We start from the raw sequence: 25,357 nt of genomic DNA on the forward strand, positions 1-25,357 counted from the left end.
TCTGGAAGAAAACCTGCAGTATCTGAGATAGGCTTATATAGCAATTCAGCATCTTTAGTAAGACATGGTTGCTTGGGTTGACACCTGAGGGGTTAATAATACCTTAGGAGGTTTACAGAGCAATTTGAAAGCATGGAGTATGTAAATAAAGCTTGGAGAAGTTAGATGACTTGCCCAAGGTCATGAAGCTAGCTGATGAATTGGAACCATAACTGACTATACTGATCTGTCAGAATCCACCTTGATGGAACCTGGCCTAGGCAATGAAGCCTAGCCAGTGTCAGAATCAAGTCAATGTGGAATCCAAGGAACCTTCAAGACTCATGAATCTATGCCACTTAGGAAGTTGAAATTATATTTAGGACAGACCCATTAGTTTCCCAGAATAATAATTTTATAAAAAATCAAACATTTTATTATCATTAAAAATTTGAAGATACGAGAATCATTTTATACATTTAAGATTGCTGTTTAAAAATTTGTATCTCAAGTACACCAAAAGCAACTAAGGATTACCACTGAGTTTTTGTCCAAGTTCTAAGGAAATTCTGAAACTCTGTGATTTTGGGCTTGTGTTTAGCAAGTCCCAGACAGTCTGGGCTGTTCATTCCAAGCAGAGAAGCTTGAAAATGTCCCATGGTTGGGAGAGGAGAGGAGTGAAGAGGTCTTTTGGCAGCAGAGAACCCAGGTTTTAGGTTTCCTGAGGAAGGTGGGGACGGTTCTGTGCTGGTCAGTTCTTCAAGCATCTCAGGAGATGTGGCCACTGTGGGAGCAACAGTTGTCTTTCGGGCTTAAAGACTCTGAGCTCCAAAAAGCTGAAGTCAAAGCCCAAGCAACTGCCCACCTTTGCAGAGCCCCACTCAGACTAGCAGAGTCCAACCCACAAGTGGTGCTTCTGAAGCAGCCTCAGGAAGGTCTCTGAGTAGCTACTTCAACAGGTGAACAGACGAGAAAAGTTTTTACCTTAAATCATTTTCACTTGAAAAAAAGAAGGAAGGCTCCCAAAGTCAGCTTCACATTCTTTCAGTGCTGCTCCCAGAGAAGTCTGTCTGCAAAGGTGTAATGTTGTGGTCATACCCGGCATACTCAGAGGTGCCAGTACTGGCTAGCTTGAGCTGCTGGGCGGCATGGGTCAGCTGGAACGCAGCATCAGGATGGGCTGTGTCGGGCAGCAGTGTGCACTCCCTTTCCAGCATGTCAGCCACCCCTTTGAGCAAGTCCAGGAAACCAAAGGCCAGAGCAGCCTTTCGTAAACGATTTAGCTCCTGAAACAAAATAAAATCCCTAATGTTCCTGCAATGCATTTTCCTCACTAAGTGCTCAGCTTAATGTAAGTTCTCCTTAATCCTCAAACTTAAGCATTTTTATATGAGAACAAATGCTTGTACACAGATGCCAATAACAAGAGAGTGTGGTGGGAGTTCCCGTTGTGGCTCAGAGGTTAATGAACCTGACCAGCATCCACGAGGATGCAGGTTCGATCCCTGTCCTCGCTCAGTAGGCTAAGGATCCAGTGTTGCCCTGAGCTGTGGTGTAGGCTGACAGCTACAGCTCCGATTAGACCCCTAGCCTGGGAACTTCCATGTGCTAAGGGTGCGGCCCTAAAAAGACAAAGTCCAAAAAAAAAAAAAAAAAGTGTGGTGCTATGCCTGGAAAGTGGTTCCTCTACAGGTGATCAGAAGTTAAGGAAGACAGTGACTGAAACTCAGGTCATCTTCACCACAGTTCATGAGCACTTATGCCAAACATGGAAGCACTTTGCCTCTATCATTTCATGTACTCAGAACTCTAAGTTACTTTCTTCTGTTACTCAAGTACAGAAAAGGCTTGCCCCAAGCCTCACAGGGCTGTTAACCCTCTGGTGCCTCTCTGGCTGGAGGCTTAGACTGAAGGACAATGAACATGTTTGGAGAAGGCTCTGGAGAAGTCAGGAAGTCTGACTGCCAAGACTGCCACAAAAAGAAAGGTCGAGCAGTAAATGGAAGCAGAAATATGAAGTGCCTCATCAATCACTTAGCAGTGTGATCTGGGCAAGTTGTATGCCTATCTGGGGGTCAGTGGTCTCATTTAGAAAATGAGGATAACCTCTTCCTTGCCCACTGCAGGGCCTGGCAGCTGTGGGGTAGAGGCCCTTTCCTGCTCTGATATGTAGGTTATATAAAACCAGAAAGGAGAAATGGACTCTTTGACCACTTTTCTACTATTACCTGTTTTCAAGTGAAAAGTTCAGAAGAAGGCCAAAGTAAGTTACCCTGAACAGAGGGCTGTGCAGGGAGACAGGGACTACAGCCAAGGGGTGGTCATCAAGGACCTATGTGAATTATGGGATTCAGTGAGCGGGTGCATGGCGGGCTGAGCAGCTCTCTGGTTGAACTCCGATTAAGGTTGTTCCTTCTTGATTTCACCGAATCACTACATAATTAGGTTGGAAGACATAAAGGTAATGAGATAGCACCCAGACAAAGCATGTATGTTCTCCGGAAAAGATGCTAGCCTGGGGCTGGCTGTGTGTACTATATTTTAAGATTAGCAAGCTAGGACACAATTGACAACACAGCATACCTCACACTGCCACTTAATTTAATTTCGGCCCAACACCAGCAGGGGAGAAGCAAGGAGTGAGCTTAAATGCCCCTCAACTCCACCTACCCCCTTTAATTTTATTCCAATGGTGCTGGATTAGCTAGGTAATGACCCTGGATGAACTGTCATCCTTTTACAATCATAAATGTGCAATTTTAGAAGTCGTTCCTGGAAGCAGCTTCTCTGGCCCAGTGGAAATGTTCTGAGCAAGCATCATCCCTGGAAGTCACATGGACTGTTGCCTGGAGTTAGATTGGATACTCATATGGAAGCAGTGAGGAGGGTCAAGGGCTATGACCCCACAGGTCCTTTCAGCTCCTTCCTCAGCCATTTGCAACAGCACCAACACAGACAAGACTGGCACAGAAGCAGACTGTTTAGACACTTAAAACTCTTAGTTTTAGGACAACAATGGACCTATCACTACTACTGACTTTACTGATGAAAAAAACTGAGGCACAAACCATACACCTCTAATCCCTGTCCATATTCACTCTATGACCCACACCACTGTGAACCTCTTATTTCTGGCATACATCCCAGGAGCCATCCTCTTATACTGTAATTCTCATAGTCTTACCTTATAGAAAGTTTGCGTTTTTTCAGGTAGTTTCCTTGCATTTCTTAAAATCTTCTGTACGTCTGTCTATCAAAGTTAAAAAGAATTCAACGTTAGCATTCTGTGGGGAAAAGGGGAAGAACACAAAAAGATAGCTTTAAATGTTTAAAGGAATGAAAATGAGCAGAGTTACTGTGTGAAGATGAGGATCCCTCCTGAGTTAATGTTACTAATGTTTTGTTCTACATTAGCAAAGCATCTCCCTCCTTGAAAATAATTGATGATAAGTCCCTCAGTGACAGAAATGGACTTGGTTCACAAAAACACTGCCAGTAAACACTTACATCTATGGCAAGCTGCTTTCTGACAGGGGTGCCAAGACCATTCAATGGGGTAAAGAATAGTCTCTCTAACACATGGTGCTGAGACAAAAGAACATTCACATGCAAAAGAATGAAGCTGGACCCTTACTCTATATTATATACAAAAAAATTGACTCAAAATGGATCAGAGACCTAACAAAACTCTCATCATGACAATAGCATAACAAAAGAAAAAAAAATTAACAAATGTTCATAGCATTATTCACACTAGCCAAAAGGTGGAAATAATCCAAATGTTCATCAACTGAATGAATGGGTAAACCAAATGTGGCTTATTTATATAATAGATGATTATTCGGCCATGAAAATGAATGAAGTACTGATATAGGCTATGATATGAATGAACTTGAAAACATCAGGCTAAGGGAAGGAAGCCAAATGCAAAAGGCTACATATGATGACATTTACATGAAATAGCCAGAGCAAGCATATCCTTAGAGATAGAGGGCAGATGAGTGGGGGAAGACATGAATGAATGTAGTGACTTTATAGTGGGCACAGGATGTGGACTGATGAAAATGTTCTGGAATTAGATAGTGGTAACAGTCATATAACACTGTGCTTGTACTAAATGCCACTGAATTGTTTACATTACAATGGTTGAAATGATAAATTTTATGTGCACCTCACCACAATAAAACAATACACCCAGACCAAAACAAAACCTAAAAAAAAATTTTAGAAAAAATTCAGCTCTCTGTCTGATAGGGAAATGCTGGGGTCAGGGATGGCAGGAAAGAGGGAGAACTTGATTTTCTGACAAAGAGAGGAGGCCCCTTAGTCATGCAGAATGTATCTAGTCTCCCTGGAAAGGGAGCTAGAAGAGACTATGCCATCAACAGAAGCTACTTCTATTGTCAGGTGGCCTGATTGCCTCTTCTCATTTGGCTTTGGTTGAACTCATTGTAGGAACAAAGGGAAAAAAATGGCACTCAAATGAGAAAAAAGGCTCAAAAAGTGCTTTTCAAAAATAGGTACAAGTGACTTAGTCAATAGAAGAAGAAACGTCACTAAGTGCCTTGGTGGAAAGCAGCATACTTTGACAACAGGATAATCTTAGCTTCTCATGAAAGCGTTGTTGTGGTATTACAGGGCAATGTTCTATTGTGTGGATGGGAGAAATAACCACAGGATGATTTTTACATCCTTCTCAAAATTGTTAATAATCATAAAACCCATTATGTTATTCAATGCCTCACCATGTAAAAACTTTTACATTAAAATTGAATGCCAACAGATCTGGTGTTGCCGCAAGCTGTGGTGTGGGTCGCAGACATGGCTCGAATCCCGCATTGCTGTGGCTGTGGTGTAGGCCAGCAGCTACAGCTCCAATTGGACCCCTAGCCTGGGAACCTCCATAAGCCAAGGCTGCAGCCCCTAAAAAACAAGAAAAAAACAACAAAAAAAAGAATGCCAGGAAGATGTGACTCTCTAGAAGAATTGATTGACATGCTTCCTTTTATCAGACAAGTACTATAACCAGTGTGCTTCTTTTTTAAACTTGAGAGCAGGAAGCTCAGGGCCAAACTGCTCAAATACAATTGTTGTTTTTGCCATGGGTTCCTGGAACAATTGTCTCTCCTCTTCCTCTAGGTTTTTATATTGCACTAAATTTTGTAAAAAATGATTCTACTATGTACGTGTTTTACTGTAGGCCACCTCAAATTCTTTTTGGAAATAATGACAAACATTAGAAGTAAGTGAATTACTAAGTATCAAAGGAAAGGAAAATCAAATCAAACGTCCGCCTGCCTGCCAGACTCCCTCCTCCTGTCCCCAGTGGAAAGCAACGGGAATGGTAATGTTACCTGCAGGCCACTGGGTTTGATCCAGACAGTCACATTCTGGGCATAACTGCGTTTGTTTTTGGGCTGTAGGGGGAATGGGCTCTTATTATCGTCCTCACCATAAGGGTTTTCTTTAGCATCTTAAAAGAAAAATACATTCTTGAAATAACATCTGGCAAGACACAATCAATTACATTTCCAATTAGGCTAGAGGCTCTCTGAATCATTCAATCTCCTATATCGTGTTACTTCCCTAATTAAGAAAATCCATTAACTTCAGTCAGGTGGAATACTGAAGTAGGAGACCAATCAACTGAGGCCCATGCAAGTGAAAAACAGCTTAATGTTTTTAAAGAAACAAGCTTCACTTATCTGCTTTATAGATTAAGGTCAGAGAGGATAAAACTAATACATACAATATTACTAAAGTATATATTTAAAAATACATGTATAATATACATTTATACTGTAATTCTATATAGTCTAATCCAGCACTCTCCAACAGAACTTTCTGCAATGAGGAGTAATAGCCACAGCCCATGTGGCCACTGAACCCTTGATGTATTGTGGGTAGTATGACAGAGGAACTGAATTTTATTAAATTAAAATAGCCTCACATGACACGCGGCTACTGGATTAGACAGCATATGTCTAGGCACTGAGAAAATTTTAAAGTAAAATTATATGAGGCTGGAGTTCCTGCTATGGGGCAAAGTGATTGATGGTGTCTTGGGAGCCATCAGGAGGCAGGTTTGATCCTTGGCCTGGCACAGTGGGCTAGGGATCTGGCATTGCCACAGTTGTAGCTAGGTCATGACTGTGGCTCTGATCTGATCCCTGGCCTGGGAGCTCCATATGCTGTGAGGCGGCCAAAAATGACAAATAAATAAATAAATAATAAATATATGGCCAAAGAGCAAGGGAAGAAATACTTTTTTTTTGGTGAAATATACCCTATCTTACAGCTTCTTAGTTTATTGCTTCCAAAGATTTAAAGCCATGTTGATTTTACAGGCACGGGGATAAATAAGGGTTTCTGTTTTTTCTACCTGCTTCCTGGGTCGATGAAACTTTGCCACAAACTTACATTTTGTTCTTATTATTACCATCTTCTAGGAGAGACAGAGCAGGAAGCATTTTCTCAACAAATCTGGGGATCGTAAATTCTTTGCCCTAAAGTTCATGTTGAAAATTGGAATTAGCCCAGTTTCTCTACTGAGCCAGAAGCTCTCTAACCCCCATCTAGTCATTAATTTAGATGTCTATACTGGCCCCATACTATCTCAGTGCTAGTCCTCTCTCCTCCCATTCCTTCCAAAAAGTACTGGCTCAGCTTTCCAGACATATTTCCATGAATACTTGTCAAAACATAAATCATTTCAGTCAGCCCAAGATCCCAAAAGTTGTTTCCCATGCAACACGCTTATTTCTAATCTCCTTGCCGTGGCTTCTGTTATCCCCTTATCTGGAATGTTTTCCTTTCCTCATTTATTCCTTCCTTCTGTCACTTATTATCTATAATAAGACCTCACTATGTAGCAAGCAGTGTGTTGAAAAGTGTGGCCAGAGAAGATATTTTTATGGTTTCAAGGGACCTGTAGAATAAAGAATATTTAATAAATTCCAACTATGTGCAAAATACTTCATATATATATAACTTTGCTCCTTACAGCAACCTAGAGGGTTATCAGTCTCATTAAAGATGAAAAAACTGAGGCTCAGATTTCACAGTGATTCACCTGGGCCTGAGCCAATACATTTCCCACTACTTCAACTGCCATTCCTCACCTACCCAAACTTACTTATTAGGTCCCAGGTGCAGAGCCTACTCTTCCTTCTCCTTGGGGCTGCTCCAGGTTTTTCTGGGAGACAGTGTTTTCTCTAGACCCTTTTATCCTACAGCATTCAGTGTCAGTACCGAACACCTCAACATCTAATCATAGCCTATCTTGTACTGTCTTTAATTGTTTGAAAACTATAAGTGGTTACTGGCTTAACAGACATTTATGGAAAAAACAACAGGAGATTCTTAGAAATAAGAAATATGATAGCAGAAATTAAAAAAAAAAAAACCCTGCAAGATAAAGTTCAAGATAAGTTAAAGAAGGTAGAACAAGAAGGAAAAGGAAAAATAGGCTGGAGAAGCTAAGAAAATCACACACATACAAATCATAAATACATGCTGTAGAAAGGAAGAAAACAGAGAGATAGGGTAGGAAAACGTATTCACATTTCCAAGACTGAAGAACATGCGTTGCCAAACGGAAGGGCCCACTGAGTTCCTAGCACAATGAATGAAGAGACCAAAAACTAGGTTCATGATTCTAAAAATCTAGAACACTACGGACACCAGAAGAACAGCAAGGAGAGCCCAAGAAACAGAAACCAGGGTCAAAGCCCTGACCAGAGTCAGCATGCCCTAGACTCTCAGTGACAACGCTGGAAACCAGAAGAGACAACAGAGTGATGCTTCAAAACTCTAGGGAAAAATGATTCCCAACCCAGAACTCAAATCCAACCACACTGTCAATTGAGTATAAGGGATGAATGCATACATTTCCAAATATGCAAGATTTCCAGTGTTTACTTCCCATGCACCCTCTTCTCAGGAGAATTCATGAAACAGGAGACCCACATGAGAGATGTGAAGGGAAGACTTGAGATGACAACCATGCAACAGGCCTAGAGAACCACCAGCCCATTCATGAAACCAGAGGAAGGGGAGATGACTACAAGAAAAAAAGAAACTGACAAAAAATAGTGTATTTTACTTAGGAATTAGTAATAGGTTAACTGAAAACAGCAAAGAAAAACGAGAAAGAGGAAAAGTAAAGAAAGTAGGAGGAAGGCCGTGAGTGAAGGCTGCACTCTCTGCTCTTGGCTCCCCCACAGCCCTGCTGCTCAGCTCTTTCCTGGATTCTCAGGGGACTGGGGAAACTCAGTGTCTTTCCTGGAGCTTTCCTTTTAATTGAAGTTAGAATACATTTATCTTGCTTGCTAGAAAAAAGAAAGATCTATTTTTTTTTAAGTAATGTCTGGGGTAGGGGACAAAGAGTTGCAAAACAAAGGAAATGTAACTTGGTACATGACATGGACTAGTAGCAAAAAACACTGACTTCACCTTACAAGGACAGACTACTGATTTAACCAAAAAGAACACCATAACCACACTGTAAGGATTAAGGAAGGGAAGAATGTGCTTCTTGGGTGGGTAGATAGGGATGATGGTGGTAGAGAGTTAAACACCTGCTCTTAAAAAATCAAAAAATGACATTTAAAAAGAAAAAAGTCAGGAGTTCTGTCATGACTCAGTGGTTAGCAAACCCGACTAGCATCCATGAGGACACGGGTTCGATCCCTGGCCTTGCTTAGTGGGTTAAGGATCCGGTGTTGCCGTGAGCTGCAGTGTAGGTCCCAGACACAGCTCAGATCTAGAGTTGCTGTGGCTGTGGTGTAGGCCAGTGGCTACAGCTCCGATTTGACCCCTAGCCTGGGAACCTCCATATGCCGCGGGTGCAGCCCTAAAAGGCAAAAAGACGAAAGAAAAAAAAAGAGAAAAAAGTCAAGAAATAGCTATATACTTATATTATTTAGAAATGTAAGTAAATATTAAAAGAAAAAAATTGAAAATGGTTGTCTTTAGGACAGAATTAGGAGTAGGAGGGATAAGTATAAACAGCAGTACTATTTTGTACACTTTTGATTAAAAAACATAATAAAAATAGGAGGATCTGCCATTAAAATGTGCTTACTGTGTGTCAGGGACTCAATACACACTTCTTCAATAAATTCTCTCCACAAATCTCTAAGATAGGTTTTATCATCGCTTATTACTTGTTACCATAATTACAATCCCAATCTCAAAGGATTGTTGTGAGAATTAAATGACATGATACATTTCATTTTGTCTAGCACAGTGCCTGGCACTAAGTTATGTTCAATAAATGTTACTATCTTCATTGAAAAGAATAATTAGAGGAAAAAACAACTTAATACAGGGCAGAGTAAATAGGAGTTCCATCTGAATTAAGAATACATTGGAGTTCCCTGGTAGCCTATAGGTTAAGGACCCTGGGAACTTCATGCCACAGGCACAGCTAGAAAAAAAAAAAAAGCCAGATCAGAAAGGAATGTGAATGCTATTTACTACCTTAGATTATGGACAGGCAGCTGTGGTGACAATAGTCTAGATAAGGGGTCGGCAAGGTTTTTTTTGATAAAGAGTCAGAGAGTAAATATTTTTGACTTTGTGGGTTATTTGGTCTCTACTACTCAACTCTGCCTTTGAAGCAGGAAAGCAGCCACAGGTCATATACAAATGAGTAAATGTGACTCTGTAATAAAACTCTACAATAAAACTATATTTACAAAACAAGCAGTGGGCTAGTTTGGCCTGCAGGCCATAATTAGCTGATCTCTGATCTAAGTGAAAGGTAACATAAGCCAGAAGGCAAGAGCTGTGAGAAAGAATGAAAAGGCAGAATGAATGCAGATATGCTACAGAGAGCGCGAGTAAAGGTGAGGAATCGTTCTCTCTCTACACACACACACACACACACACACACACACACACACACACACACACACGAACACTTCCTCTGCCCCAGGTTCTCCTCCAATTACTGTCCTATTTCCTCCCTCTTATGGTCAAATTTGTCAATTTCATTTCCTCATCTCTAAGTCATTCCTCAACCTGTCTCCTGACTAATCATCTGCTGAAGCTACTTTTTTTTTCTTTGCTTTTTAGGGCCACATGGAAATTCTCAGGCTAGGGGTCTAATCAGAGCTGCAGCTGCCAGTCTATACCACGGCTCACAACAAAGCCAGATCCTTAACCAACTTGAGGCCAGGGATCGAATCTGCATCCTCGTGAATACCAGCAGGGTTCATAATCTGCTGAGCTACAATGGGAACTCCTGAAGCTACTCTTAAAAACCCACTAAGAATCTCCTGTCAAGATCAAAAGATTCTTTTTTTTTTTTGTCTTTTTGCCATTTCTTGGGCCACTCCCACGTCATATGGAGGTTCCCAGGCTAGAGGTCGAATCCAGCTGTAGCCACCAGCCTACACCAGAGCCACAGCAAAGCGGGATTTGAGCCGCATCTGCAACCTACACCCCAGCTCACGGCAACGCCGGATCCTTAACCCACTGAGCAAGGCCAGGGATCGAACCTGCAACCTCATGGTTCCTAGTCAGATTCGTTAACCACTGAGCTACAACGGGAACTCCAGATCAAATGATTCTTGATTCATTGTCTCCTCTTCTTTCCTCTTGCTTTCTATTCCTTCCTAAAACTCTTCAATCATTTAAAATACTCATTCTACAGTCTCTTTCAGATTAAGTCTCCAAGGTGCTAAATTGTCCTATTGGTGGTCTTCCTTCAAAGGAGATAAAATCCTCATATGATTTTAAAACTTTTTTTTTTTTTTTTTGGCTGCAACTGTGGCATGGGAAGTTCCCAGGCCAGGGATTGAATCTGAGCCACAGTAGTAACAATGCTGAGTCCTCAATGGCTAGGCCACCAAGAAACTCCTAAAACTTTTTTTCAAATCACAAACTCATCTCCAGTGGGTAATTTGTTTTTTTTCAAAAAAGTCTTTTTGCCCTGGCTTATAGAGGTATTCCTACAGAGCCATTACATTAGCTTCTGGAAGATGCACTATGGGTCTCATTGCTTCAGAACCAGTTTTTAGTTTGGTTTGGGAATGAGTAGTGTTGATCTCCATTGTGTGGGATTTGGGCTTCAATTTCTCTTGGAGACTTCTATGTTTCTTATATGCAGAAAAGTAAGAAATAATGGGTAGAATGTTTCTTGTCATCCTCTCAGAGGTGGTAGACCTTCCACATTCCAAGCTTTACTCAGGGATTTTAGTTGTCTTGTCTCTCTTGATTCTGTGTGAGCTTTAAGACCCCAGGCCCTGGATCCTATCTCAAGAGTGGCCAAACTATGGCTGACTCCCTGTTTTTGAGTTAAGAATAGTTTTTATATATCTTTTAAATGGTTTAGGTATTGTGGTACAATGGCACAGCTTAGTGGACAAAAACTATAATGGCCTGTAAAATCTAAAATATTTCCTATCTGGCCCTGTATTGAACGTTTGCTGACTCTTAGCCTAGTTTCTAGGGCCTATATTCCATCAAAATCTTCTCTAGGCTTCAATGGCAAAAGCATCCTTCAGACCTTAACTAATAATGCAGGTACATGTGTATAAGACATATGTGCTCATGAGACATAGAACCTCCTTCTTGAATCACTTTATTGTCTTGGTGTCTGTGACATCCTTTTCTCCTAATCTTCCTCTTTTATCTGCATCTTCCTTCTCATTTTCCTTCACTAGTACCGTTTGTACTGCCCCCAGTAGTTGGTCTGTACTTTCCTGAGGGTAGGCTTCTTCCTCTTCTTTTTTTTAATTTCATGGCTGCACCTGAGGCATGTGGTGGAAGTTCCTGGGCCAGGGACTGAATCCGAACCACAGCTGTGGCAATGCTGGACCCTTTAACCTGCTGTGCTGGGTCAGGGATCAAACCCACATCACCACATAGACCTGAGCCACTGCAATCAAATTTTAACCCACTGAGCTACAGTAGGGAACTCCAAAGGACTTTTTAACGCATGGTTATTGATTACTTGGATTGTAATCACTTGGGTAATATTAAAACTCCAAGTTCCTGGGTTTGAATCCACACCTACTACATCAAAATCTCCATAGGTGCAGCCCAGGAAACAGAATTTTTAAACACATTCCCCAGGTTTACTTTTGTACATAAAAGCTCATATATGTGAATTACTGCCCCAAGCAATCCCCCTCATTCTCACCATTTTAACTATCAGTGATATGCTTATAACTAAAAATTATATTTTCAACCCTGCTCTCTCACTTGAACTCCAAATTTTTATAGGAATTATTTACAGGCACCTCTATCTAAATCTCACAGGCATAAACTTAACATGTACAAAAGATGTTCTTTCCAGGATTCTCTGTGTCTTAGTGGGTTGAGGATCTGGCTTTGTCACTGCCGCGGCTCTGGTTACAGCTGTGGCAAGGGTTCCATCTCTGGCCCAGGAACTTCCACATGCTTTGAACGAGGCCAAAAAACAAGCAGAAAGAGGTTCCTACCAAATTTACTCTTCCTCCTCTGCTCTGTGTCAATTAATAGTACCATTTTTCACCCTGCAGGCCAGGTCAGAAGACCTAGGATCATGCTCAACTTTTCTTTTCCTTTATTCTCATATCTAAATAGTGTTGATTCTACCTCCTAAATATATTTTGCATGGATTCCCCAGCCCCTGCCCCTGTCCTGCCTCTCATCTTCACATCTCTAGGACTGTTACAGTAGATTTCTAACTACAGGATGCCCTCACCCTTTCAAATCCACACTCCAGAGTTCTCTTTTTAAATGCAAAATGTATTACCTTTCACTTGGATTTCAGCCATACTGCACAACTCTAGGGGGTACCAGTACCTAGCATACAAAGTCACCTAACTGGTATCTTCACTGATCTCATTACAGCCAGAAGGATCTGGTCATATTACTTCCCTTCAGTGGCTTCCCAGTATCTGGAGAATAAAGCCTCAGCTCTTCACATTTAGAGCAGGGCCTGCCCTGCTCTAGTCACTGCCAATCTCTAACCCACCATCTGGCCTCTCTATCCCCACCCTCACATGTGCTCCAGAGCCTCTCTTTTCTATGGTGCTCCATTTGTGCAAGATGCCCCTTTTTTCCTTCACTGGCTCAGAAAATCCCTCTTTTTCTTCAAAACTCAGCTGGGGGGGGGGGGTTTCTCCTCTGTTGAGGTTTTCCTGAGTCCTCTAGGCAGAGCTGATTGTCCCCTCTCCTTGAGGTCAACTCTGATCGTGTCCCAGTCTGTGTTTATTATTTCACTCTCCACTGGCCTTTGAGTAACTCCTGCTAACTTGTTTAGTTCCCAGAATAGGCTGCTTGGTAGAAGTTCCTAAAATGGAGATGGGCCCAAATGAATCAAGGATGACACTACATATGGAGCCTGAATACCTAGCAGTATAAAGGCCCTAATCAGAAGGAGTAGGAAAGTCAAAAGAAGGAACAGTTTATGGGAGAAGGGGTGAGAGACAACAGTTTGTATATCAACATGTTGAGCTTGAGACTGAGACAGAATATCCAGGTGGAAAGGTTCAACCGGGAACTGCAAATAAGATACAAATTTTGGGAGTTCCCGTCGTGGCGCAGTGGTTAACGAATCCGACTAGGAACCATGAGGTTGCGGGTTCGGTCCCTGCCCTTGCTCAGTGGGTTAACGATCTGGCGTTGCCGTGAGCTGTGGTGTAGGTCGCAGACGCGGCTCGGATTCTGCGTTGCTGTGGCTCTGGCGTAGGCCGGTGGCTACAGCTCCGATTCAACCCCTAGCCTGGGAACCTCCATATGCCGCGGGAGCGGCCCAAGAAATAGCAACAACAACAACAACAACAAAAAAAGACAAAAGACAAAAAAAAAGATATACAAGTTTTGGAGGTCCCCTAGTGGCTCAGGAAATGAATCCGACTAGTAACCATGAGGTTGCAGGTTCGATCCCTGGCCTTGCTCAGTGGGCTTAAGGATCTGGTGTTGCCATGAACCGTGGTGTAGGTCTCAGACGTGGATTGGATCTAGCATTGCTGTGGCTGTGGCGTAGGCTGGCAGCTACAGTTCCAATTGGAACCTTAGCCTGGGAACTTCCAGATGCCACAGGTGTGACCCTAAAAAGCAAAAAAAAATTAACAAGTTTCAAGGAGAGATCAAGCAGGACCAAAATTAGAGATCTTTGAGAGTCTGAAGCTCTAAGAGCTGATGGGCTAACCAAGACAGAATAATAACCCAAGAGAAGAAGGGAAAGAACAACACCCTGGGAATCATGAAGCAAAAGGAAGAAAAGATAAGATGACAACAAAAAAAAGTTGCCAAGGAAAAAGACAGAACCAGGAGAGTGCAATGTTAGGCAAACTAAGGGAAAACAGTTTCAAGAAGGAAGGGGATTAAATTCTCTAGGAATGACTAGGGGTACTTGGGTTGAACATAATACACTAAAGAAAAAAAGAGCTTATAGAGAATATCTTTACACTCTGAGCAGTTAGAGCATTTATATTTACTGAAAGCAACCTAAATGTTGGTTTCCCCGAGCTGTAAAGTTAAAAGTCCAAACATCAAACTCTCTTGGGGTTCTTCACATATATGTCCATATATCCAGCATCAGAAACTACAGGACACTCCTAAGGGAAATTATGCAACTCTCTGACTGTACAGATAGAGCCATTCAGAACAGCAGATAGAAAACAAAGTCAGGATAAATAAAATCTGATCTGGGTTATACCTGAAATGGGACCCAACTGTGCCATTTTCCCTAGCCAAGGGAGAGGTTCTGGGCCAGGCTCAAAGAGAGACATCATGAGGTTTGATTTCTTCTTGCTGTCAGCTTGGGAGTAGAGCATTCCATGCCATTCAGGACTGGATGGAGAGAAGATGGAAGATCAGAAGAACATCAAGCCCGGGACTGTCAAATTAAATAACTCTAGCCTGTGTTTTCTCCGGAGACACATGGTTTTCAGCTTTGAAATTAGGTGCATTACTTTCACTAACTAAAGCCAAATTCTAAACCTGAAAATGCATACTGCTGCCCCTTAATATTACCAGTCCTTGGGGACATATGTTATTATTCAGTTATGTAAATATAGAAATCAAGAGCAGTCTTAAAGAGAAATAAAAATCACAAGGGCAGCAAGTAGTTGCAGGGATGGTGAGGAGCAAGGGCTTTGATCTATCAGTCTTTTCGGCCACCTGTAAATCATTCACAGCAGTACCACATAGAGAAGTCCTTCTAACAAAGGGCAAAAAGCCATCACCCAGCTCTGCTCTCGCTTCTCAAAGGGCTCCAGGTGAGTCTCATGTTCAGAGCTAGTACAAGTAGCTTGAGTACCAAGAAATACAGCAAACTGATATCTAATAAGAATGGCATTCTTCTTTTTGGATCAGCCTTTTTTTTTTTTTTCTCAATGAGAGTTGCAACGTTTATCTCAGGTTCTCTCTCTTTTGTCATACCTGCAGCATGTGAAAATTTCTGGACCAGGAATTGAAACTGTGCCACACAGCAGTGACCAGAGGCACAGCAGTGAAAACACAGGAGGCTTAACCTGCTAGGCCGTCAGAGAACTCCCTGAATCAGCTAATTTTAACTCAGGCAGAAATGGAGCCATGCTTACTCTGAGTACTCCTAACTTGACTTCATCTTCTCTACCAGTCAATCCCAGGTAATGGTCAGAGATGATCGGTCACCTCTTCTTCTCTAACAACAGGTATTACAGAAAGGGAAGCAGATAGTTTTGTAAATTTCAAGACTACAGTCAAAGTGACAGCTAGAAGGGCTTTCCTCATAGGGATGGAATACAGCAAAGTGGCTATGAGTGTTATGAGAGTCGGGATGTATGGATAAGAATCCTGACTCTTTCATTCACTCGCTGTGTGATCCTGAGCAAGACTTGACTTGCTCGTAAAGCCTCGGTTTCCTCATCTAAAGAATGGGGATAATATTGATACCCCCTGTTTAGTGTTGTTACGAGGTATTAAATGAGTTAATATTTGTAACGTGCCTAGAGGAGTACCTGGCACAGAGTAAAATGTTCAAGGATATCAGCATCTTTTTTCATTTAGTTCTACTTCCTTGTTTTATAGTTGAGGAGCCTGTGAATACTGCATAAGATCCTATAGGAAGTTGGTAGCATTGCTTTAACTGAACCCAGATTTCCTGGATAGGATAAAAAAGAGGAAAACTGAGAAAAGGTGTAATATGAAGGCAATATAATCAAAAGGCTCACTCTGTAGTTATTCTAGGGGATGATTTTAAGAGTAGTTTAGAAGGTAATGGGGGGAATGCTATGGCAGGGAGAGAAAAAAAGTGAAGAGGCCCTTTCTATTTCAGAAGTCTGAGAAGTAATTCATTTTGTAAATGGATTCTCCCTTCCACTCAACCAAAGGTAAAAATCTTTCTTACCCTAACTGAACTATTGCCACCATTCCTTCCACCTTTAGGCTGCCATGGAGCAGGACACAAAAGTTGGGTATTTTGCCTGCAATCTGATTGGCTGAATTTTCATCTTCGTTGTCATCGGTTATACCAGTACCCACCTCATCACCTTCTGTGAAAAGAAGAGAAAACTGGTCAGACCGAGATTAGCTACAAAACAACCTCAACCCCAATTATACTCTTGGCTGTTTCTAGCCTTGGAAGTATATAGAGTTATAAAGGAATATTACAACAAGTAAGAAAAACTCATAATCCAGTTTTCCTACGTCCACATAAAAATCAGTTTTCACATGTTATATGAATTCCATTTATATGAAATATCCAGCATAGGCAAATCTATAGTGACAGAAAGGACGTTAGCAGTTATCTGGGGCTGAGAAAGATGAAGGGTGAGCGGTTGATAGCTAAAGGATCTCTTTTTCTTTCTCTTTTTTTTTTTTTTCAAATGGCTGCACCCATATCACATGGAAGTTCCTGGACCAGGGAGTGAATCTGAGCCACAGCTGCAGCAATATTGGATCCTTTAACCCACTGAGCTGGGTTAGGAATTGAACCTGCTCTTCTGCAGCTGCTGCAGTTGGATTCTTAACCCACTGCACCATGGCAGAAACTCCAAGGATTTCTTTAGAGGTAGTAAAAGTTCTAAAATTCTGATTCTAAAATTGTGGTTTGGAGTTCCTGTTGTGGAGCAGCAAAAAAAAGAATCTAATATCCATGAGGATGTGGGTTTGGTCCTTGGCCTCACTCAGTTGGGCTGGGGATCTGGCATTGCTGTGAGCTGTGGTGTAGGTTGCAGCCACAGCTGGGATTCCATGCTGCTGTGGCTGTGGTGTAGGCTGGCAGCTGCAGCTCCGATTTAACCTCTAGCCTGGGAACTTCCAGATGCCACAGGTGCAGTCCTAAAAAGCAAAAAATAAATAAAATAAAATAAAATAAAATAAAATATAGGCGTTTCAGTCTCGGCTTAGTGGTCAATAAACCTGACTAGGATCCATGAGGTTTCAGGTTCGATCCTCGATCAGTGAGTTAAGAATCCGGTGTTGCCGTGAGCTGTGGTGTAGGTCGCAGATGTGGCTTGGATCCTGCATTGCTGTGGCTGTCGGGTAGGCTGGCAGCTACAGCTCCAATTAGACCCCTGTCCTGGGAACCTCCATATGCCACGGGTGTGGCCCTAAAAAAAGCAATAAATAAATACATAAATAAAATAAAATAAATAATATTGTAGTGATGGTTACATAACTCTGTAAACACACTAAAAATTACTGAATTGTACACTTTAAATGGGTGAAGTGTATGGTATGTGAATTATATTTCAGTGAAGCTTCTACACAGAAAACTCAGCTTTCCTTAGTTTCTACTAGGACATAAGCTAGATGCTCTCTGGGGGTTTCAGGCATCATCTAAACGGAAATAGAGAGAGAGAGATGTCAGAGTGATCTCAACTGACAGCAATAGGCAGTAATGGATGGGATACTCCAAAGAACAGTCACTATTCCATGAGCTTCTTAACTCAATTCCCCAACTCCAGGTTCTCATACACTCTGCGGATAGATGAATGATATCTTCCTCCAATTAACTTCCTTCAAGAATTATCTGTGTGTTCAATCTCATTCAAAGACTTTGTTCTTCAAGAGGAAGAATTTGCCCATTTTAGTCTGACATTTAATAGCTCTTATAACATGGCTCCATTCTGCCTTCCCATACTTTCCTTCCCACTGTTCTCCTACCCAAACTCTTCATTTTGCCCACTTTCTTTCTTAGCAATTTATATAGGTGAGCATAATTCCCTCGGGGCCTTAGAAATAAGGGAAACCAAGTTGTTTTCAATATCGATATCAAGAGAGATAAAGTATAAACCCAATGATCACAATAAGACATCTGTGGGAACATATCAAAGATTCTACAAATGTATAATAGAAGATTATGTAATACCCAACACTCCAACTGAGATAACTGTGTGTAAATGAAATGTGTTCATAACTCAGTGAGTGGAAATCTGATTGACTATATACACTTGGAGAAAGGTGGTGGATATGAAGTGGATATTCGGCATAGAACAAAGAGATGTTTAAAAGTATTAGAGACTCTCCAGAGAGATACTGAATTTAGGAGCTAAAACTATAGCTCTTGGAGAAGTATATTCTGTAGTAATGAGGCCTCACAAAGGCCTGGATTCATCCATTCAACACTGTTTACTGAGTATCTACTATGTGCTGGGCACTGGCAAAGAATAGGTGTGGTTTCTCCCTATGAAGCTGTATTTCACAATTATCAGGCAACCTTATGAGAACTACTGTGGTCTCCCTGCATGCTCCTACAGGGAAGGGCAGAGCCCAGGGTGAGGGAATAAGCATTCTCATTTCTAAAGAAGACTTCCACTGTAAATTAACAAAGCAGCATGTAATAAATATGTGTGAAAATGCTCTCCATAGTCATAAAGCAGCAGAATTAGTTTTTTAATATATTAGGCAACATTCCATTTTTAAAAAATCCAATCTAATCCTGTACCTACTCTTTCCCCTAAATTATGCAAAGTGGGCTCTTCTACTACCTAACACTTAAGAACAACTTTAGATGATAAGAGGCTTCATATGTAAGACTGGCATAGGAACAGGACTCACCTTTGTTAAGTGCTATAGGTAGGACAAGATGTCTGGACAGAACTGGGGGACTTGAAATATCAGCTATATCAATAAATCCCACTATTTCCAAATCTGAAAAGAAGGCATCAACATAGAATTAATTTGTGCTGTGGAAAAGTACATTATTTTCTATATACTAGATTTCATAAACACAATGTTTAGGTGCAGAATTCAAATATGATAACCAGGAAGGTTATTTAAAGCTTCTCTGGAGTGCCCACTGTGGCACAGTGGGTTAAGAATCCAACTGCAGGGAGTTCCCGTCGTGGCGCAGTGGTTAACGAATCCAACTAGGAACCATGAGGTTGCGGGTTCGGTCCCTGCCCTTGCTCAGTGGGTTAACGATCTGGCGTTGCCGTGAGCTGTGGTGTAGGTTGCAGACGCGGCTCGGATTCTGCGTTGCTGTGGCTCTGGCGTAGGCCGGAGACTACAGCTCCAATTGGACCCCTAGCCTGGGAACCTCCATATGACACGGGAGCGGCCCAAGAAATAGCAAAAAGACAAAAAAAAAAAAAAAAAGAATCCAACTGCAGCAGCTCGGGTTGCTGCAGAGCTGTAGGCTCAATCCTTGGCCCAGCACAGTGGATTAAAGGATCCACAGTTGCTGCAGGAACTGTGGCTGGGATTTGGTCCCTGGCCTGGTAACTGCCACATGCCACAGGTGTGGCCACTAAAAAAAAAAGTCTCTCTGGAGTTCCTGTCGTGGCTCGGTGGTTAACGAATCTGACTAGGAACCATAAGGTTGTGGGTTCGATCCCTGGCCTTGCTCAGTGGGTTAAGGATCCGGCGTTGCCGTGAGCTGTGGTGTAGGTCATAGACGCCACTCCAATCTAGCGTTGCTGTGGCTATGGCGTAGGCCGGAGACTACAGCTCCAATTGGACCCCTAGCCTGGGAACCTCCATATGCCATGGGAATGGCCCAAGAAATGGCAAAAAGACAAAAAAAAAAAAGTTTCTCTAAATGACTCTAATACTTTGCATTTTAAGTAACTAGGAAAGTAAAGATAATTGTCTTTTATTTAATGGATTTAAGTTATAGGACAAATTAGTTCTGGACTATTTTTATGAGGCTAGGTCCCCAAACAAGGCAAAAGCTTCGTAGTCAAGTCTCCTTGTATAGTCAGGGATGCTCAGGTCACCAGGGGGCATCAGAGTCAAATACTTCCACAACAACTGCAAGCAGCTATCCTTGGAAGGCATGGCTATAGCATTAAACACATTTCCTTGAGACAGAATTACATTCTCTACAAAACCAAGGTAGCAGTCTACATATGACAATGGTTTCTTTGCTTTATAGAAGCTGTTAAAGATCAAAGTATTTGTTGAAAATCTAAAATAAGAAAAAAGTTGTATCCTAAAGTACTCTCTAAAAGTTTTTTTTCTGATTATTATAAGTATAAAAACTTAACAATTGTAAAGAAGAAAAATAAAGTCACTTATTATTCATAATGAATGGAAACATTTACTAATATTTTACTGAATTGGAGTTCCTGTCGTGGCTCAGAGCAAATGCATCTGACTAGCATCCATAAGGAAGGAGGTTCGATCCCTAGCCTCGTTCAGTGGGTTAAGGATCTGGCACTGCCATGAGCTGTGGTGTAGTTCGCAGACACCGCTTGGGTCCTGGTTGCTGTGGCTGTGGCCGTGGCTGGCAGCTGTATCTCAGATTTGACCTCTAGCCAGGGAACTTTTGTATGCCACCAGCGGGCCCCTAAAAAGAACCCCCCCCTGCAAAAAAAAAAAAAATTTACTGAATTGCTTTTTAGTCTTTCTTCTAGGCATAAACACATTCGTACTCTCAAAACAATTTTAAAAAATCAGCATCATGGTGAGTACACTGCACTTCTAACCCATAGGGAAACCTACTTCTCTGGAGCTTTGTTGTCATTACCTTCTTTAGTTGAGTTACAAATCAAACAGCATGAGCAGTTAGATATTTTTCACTTCAGTAGAAAAAGGCCTACATTTTAAAAGGTTTAAATATAAGCTATAATGAAAATCTTGCATTAAAATTTTGTTTAGGAAGAAAAGATGTATTCACAGTTTACTCATCAAAAAAAAAAAAAAAAAAAGGATGAGAGAGAAGTAGAATGTAACTGGTTTGAAGACAAAACGTTTGGAACAGCTTAATACACTGCTTCTAGTCACAATAAAAGAGATGGATGCCCTACCTCCAGACAGCCAAGAGCTAAAGACACAGAAAATAAAAAGCCCGTGCACACCCCTTCACTCGAAAACTCCTTAAAAATGTATGCACCCAAGAATGAAATGAATTTCTGGTTGCACTGAATTTTAATCATTTGTTGACTGAACAATTACTTAATGAACATCTACTAAGCATCAGATACTACGCTAGGCACTAAGAGGGTGGACAATGGTGACTGAAACTGAGATGACTCAACTTGTCCCCACCACTTAAGAAGTCCACTCCACTCACCAACATGAGACAACTCTCCTCTCTGCTACCCTTTATTACTTCTGATTCTTGGCTTTGCCAATCTAACCTAAGCATAGCACTAGCAACATGAGCCAGGTAAAAGCCATGGCACATTACTTGCTTTTAGTCATAATACAAGCAGCATGATTAGAAGCGTACAGTCTATCAGAGCTGAGACCTGAGAGACCACCATTCACCTAGAGATTCCACTCCTCTAGCCAGTAACAACTAAAGGATGAGGCTTGTCCAGAATCACACATGACTCACAGCCACGTCTAGAAGCTAGCTTTCCACATATGACCTTGATTATGATGCTAATTTGCCTTACTATCTCTATAAGGAACTGCCTCAAGGATTTCAGTGCAGGTGAATATGCTCCTGATTTCCGACTCTAGTCATCTGTGGTTATAATCATCCAGGATTGGAGATTAACTCATGACCTCACCCCGAAAGACCACTAATCTGTCACCCCTCAGGCAAGGCATCCTCCCATCCAAAGTCAGTCCCATCCACTGACATTTCTTTTTTAATCTTCCTGGAGAGAGAAGAGTAAAAGTCAGAAGTTAGAAAAAAGGAAGTACAATAGAAAACTACGGTGGAAGTTAAAAAAAAAAAAAAAGTTACCTGTGTTAATGACTTTAGGGATAGGATCGATTTCCTCATCTACAACAAAAGATTCTGGCCTGGGGAAGACTTGCACATCAGCAGTTAGGTGGCCACACTTGAGAACAGCATGGAAAGGTGTATATGCCAGATCTATCAGTTTTCTAGAATATGATGATTATTTGTTATAGAAAAAGTAATATGATACATATATTTTTTTCATGTAATTTTTTAAAGATGCTAAGTTTGTTTTCCCTTCAAGATGATTACAAAACTATGATCTGACCATTTGCGAAGTAGAAAAAAAATCTGCTATTTTTTGGTGAGCAAGCTAAAAAGCCCGGAAGCAAGGTAATCTTTGAAATTGCTGAGTTACCATAAGGAAGTCAATGTTTATAGACATTATAGACATAGTCATGCTTAATTTAAAAGGAAATGAATTTTAAAAATCACTACTACCATTTTATCTGAAAAATGTACAACTTGGAGATGAAATGACATAATTAGAAATAGTAAAACAGATACAATTTGATATCAAATTATAATGCTGGACTGTAAGAAGGCCAACAAAGTTCAAAGTATATACTCACCCAAACATAGACTGTACATTTTTCAAGCAGAGGGGACCATCAATAGTAAAAATCTGTCCTTCACCATTGTTTAAATCTATAAGACGTTCAAGGCAATCCAAGGAGTCAGTGCTTTGAAGCTACAAGGCAAAACAGACAACCCTTTTAAAGTGGGGTTAACATTTCTGGTGTAACGGACATAAGAATTCCTAAGTGAGGAGAATATCTAACACCAAAAAGAACATTTTGACTCATCAGCATCTGAAGAATCTTTGTGGGAAGTAGAATGGATAACAACTCCAGCTATGTTTGTTGAGATGGGGCAACATTCTGTAGATTCGGAGAGCATTTGAGACCTAAAGCCTTTTCAAATATAATTAGGAACCAGTCTCAGCTGAAACCAATGGAATTCAATGTTAGAGTATATACATATACCCCCTTTTATTGTGTGTCACTTTATTAAGCTTCACAGATGTTGTCTTTTTTTTTTTTTTTCAAGCCGAAGGTCTGTGGCAACCCTGAGTCAAGCAATCCTATCAGCACCATTTTTCTATCAGTATTTGCTCACTTTGTCTTAGTGTCACATTTTGGTAATTCTTACAGTATTTCAAACCCCCCACCAGAAAAAAAGATTACAAGTTGCTGAAGGTGCAGATGATGGTTAGTGTTTTTTAGCAATAAAATATTTTAAAATTAAAGTATGTAAGCTGCCTTTTTTTTTTTTTAGGGCTGGACCTGTGGCATATGAAAGCTCTCAGGCTAAGGGTCGAATCGAAGCTGCAGATGCCGGCCTACACCATAGCCGCAGCCAAGTAGGATCTAAGCCTCATCTGCGACCTACACCACAGCTTGCAGCAACAGTGGGTTGGATCTGCACCCTCATGGATACTAGTCAGGTTCCTAACCTGCTAAGCCACAATGGGAACTCCTGTACATTGTTTTTTTAGACAATGCTATTGCACACTGATAGATTATAGTAAACATAACTTCTACATGTACTGGGAAAGCAAGAAATTAATGTGACTCACTTTATTGTGATTTCCAGCATTACTGTAGTGGTCAGGAATGGAACCTGCAATATCTCTGAGGTATGCCTGTATGTGTAATATGATACTTATGGAATATACTAAAGAAAATAAACTGAGTCCTAAAATGTATCTAATCAAACTGAAAAGGAATTAGTATAAAGCATTACCTCCTCCAGATTTGCCATGCACATGATGTATAACTTAGACGGGAAAGGAAAAGGTAGAGGGAACCTGTTGCTCTCGCTGCGTTGGCTGTGAGTAGCTAGGGAGTGCCGCAGTGACCCTCTGCCAATGCCAAGACAGCCATCTGTCACCAGGACAACCTGTGTGCAAAAATGTGAGAGAAACTCTGTACATGAAATAACATTTATTTAAAACAGTCTCATTTGGCAATATTTTAATTTCTCCGTAATTGAATTGACACTGAAAAACAGGGATACAAGCAATGATGTCAATAAATCTTAACAATAGTTTGTCAAGTGAAAGATGACAGACATATTGTATGATATGCTCCCTCTCCCTCTCTCTATATATGAAATTCCAGGACAGGTGCAACAAAACTCCCCACAGGAGTTGTGGGGAGTGGGGGGAACTTTGTAGGGTAATGGAAATGTTCTAAATCTTAACTGGAGGAGTGGTTACATGGGTGTATGCATTTGTCAAAACTCAGTAAACTGTGTACTTAAAGTTAAGCATCTAATTAAATGTAAAAAAAAAGCACCCACCTATGAACACACACAAAAAAATGTATTAAAACTATAACCCTATCTCTCAGACAAGGAGTTGGCACCTAAGGCACTGGTGTCAAAAATGGCATAAGGACCTATTTCACTTTGCGTCTCTAGGAAGTATCAGCATAGAAGTCTGAACACTATTTTTCAAATATGACAAACTTTACCCCAGTCAACTAAAATGACAACTGCTTTAAGCATGTATTTATAAATTAAGCCATTTATATAATATTTATGTAATAAGCCATTTCACTAGACGTGGACAAGATCATTTAAAATGTGTTCTTAACCTATAATTTTTGTCTATTTTGTCTCTTCAGGGCCACACCCACCGCATATGGAGGTTCCCAAGGCTAGGGGTCTAATCAGAGCTACAGCTGCCAGCCTTCACCACAGCCACAGCAACACCAGATCCGAGCCGCTTCCTTGACCTACACCACAGCTCACGGCAACACCGGATCCTTAACCCACTGAATGAGGCCAGGGATTGAACCTGAAACCTCATGGTTCCTAGTCGGATTTGTTTCTGCTATGCCACGACGGGAACTCCAACCTATGATTTTTAAAAACCTTCAAAATATTTAAAAGCCTTCAACAATAGATGTTAGCTACAAATGACCTTCTTTTTCCAGACTGCTTCAAAATGGTTTTGTGCAGGGTGAACTTTTCAAGTAATCCAGGGGAGACTGCTTTTACTCTCCCTAGCCTAACCTAGTAACTTGATAATAACAGGCCAGTGAGGCAGCATTAGGTGGTTGCACCATGGGAAGTGCCAAGATTGGCACTTCTAAAGCCCAATAATGCTTAAGAGAGGTCCCCTGGAGGGATGTCATCTTTTAGGAAGACAGTCAAGGCAATTCCTTCTTCTAGGTACCAACAACTGCCATAAAATGACTTACTTCTGTCACTAGCTTTTTCAGATGCTATGTGATAATGAAATATTTCTTGTAATGTCAAAATGACACAGACTTTACTCAGATAATGAAAACATTGTCCAGCTCT

The 25,357-nt window shown here is 41.1% G+C and overlaps 1 protein-coding gene across 1 annotated transcript in view; it reads right to left on the reverse strand.

Annotated features, from left to right (window-relative positions):
- Nucleotides 1–397: 397 nt before the first annotated feature.
- Nucleotides 398–25,357, reverse strand: part of INTS14 (integrator complex subunit 14) — a 34,467-nt gene continuing 9,507 nt past the window's right edge. The window contains exons 4-12 of the mRNA XM_047767104.1: nt 23,792–23,947; nt 22,618–22,736; nt 22,049–22,191; nt 18,967–19,059; nt 16,313–16,457; nt 14,639–14,772; nt 5,334–5,452; nt 3,164–3,229; nt 398–1,265 (exon numbers count right to left, since the gene is read on the reverse strand). Of these exons, the coding sequence (XP_047623060.1) occupies nt 1,014–1,265; nt 3,164–3,229; nt 5,334–5,452; nt 14,639–14,772; nt 16,313–16,457; nt 18,967–19,059; nt 22,049–22,191; nt 22,618–22,736; nt 23,792–23,947 (1,227 nt within the window). The 3' untranslated portion in view covers nt 398–1,013. The remainder of the gene's footprint in view (nt 1,266–3,163; nt 3,230–5,333; nt 5,453–14,638; nt 14,773–16,312; nt 16,458–18,966; nt 19,060–22,048; nt 22,192–22,617; nt 22,737–23,791; nt 23,948–25,357) is intronic.

This window comes from Phacochoerus africanus, chromosome 2 (assembly GCF_016906955.1).
Source record: "Phacochoerus africanus isolate WHEZ1 chromosome 2, ROS_Pafr_v1, whole genome shotgun sequence".
NCBI classification, from domain to species: Eukaryota; Metazoa; Chordata; class Mammalia; order Artiodactyla; family Suidae; genus Phacochoerus; species Phacochoerus africanus.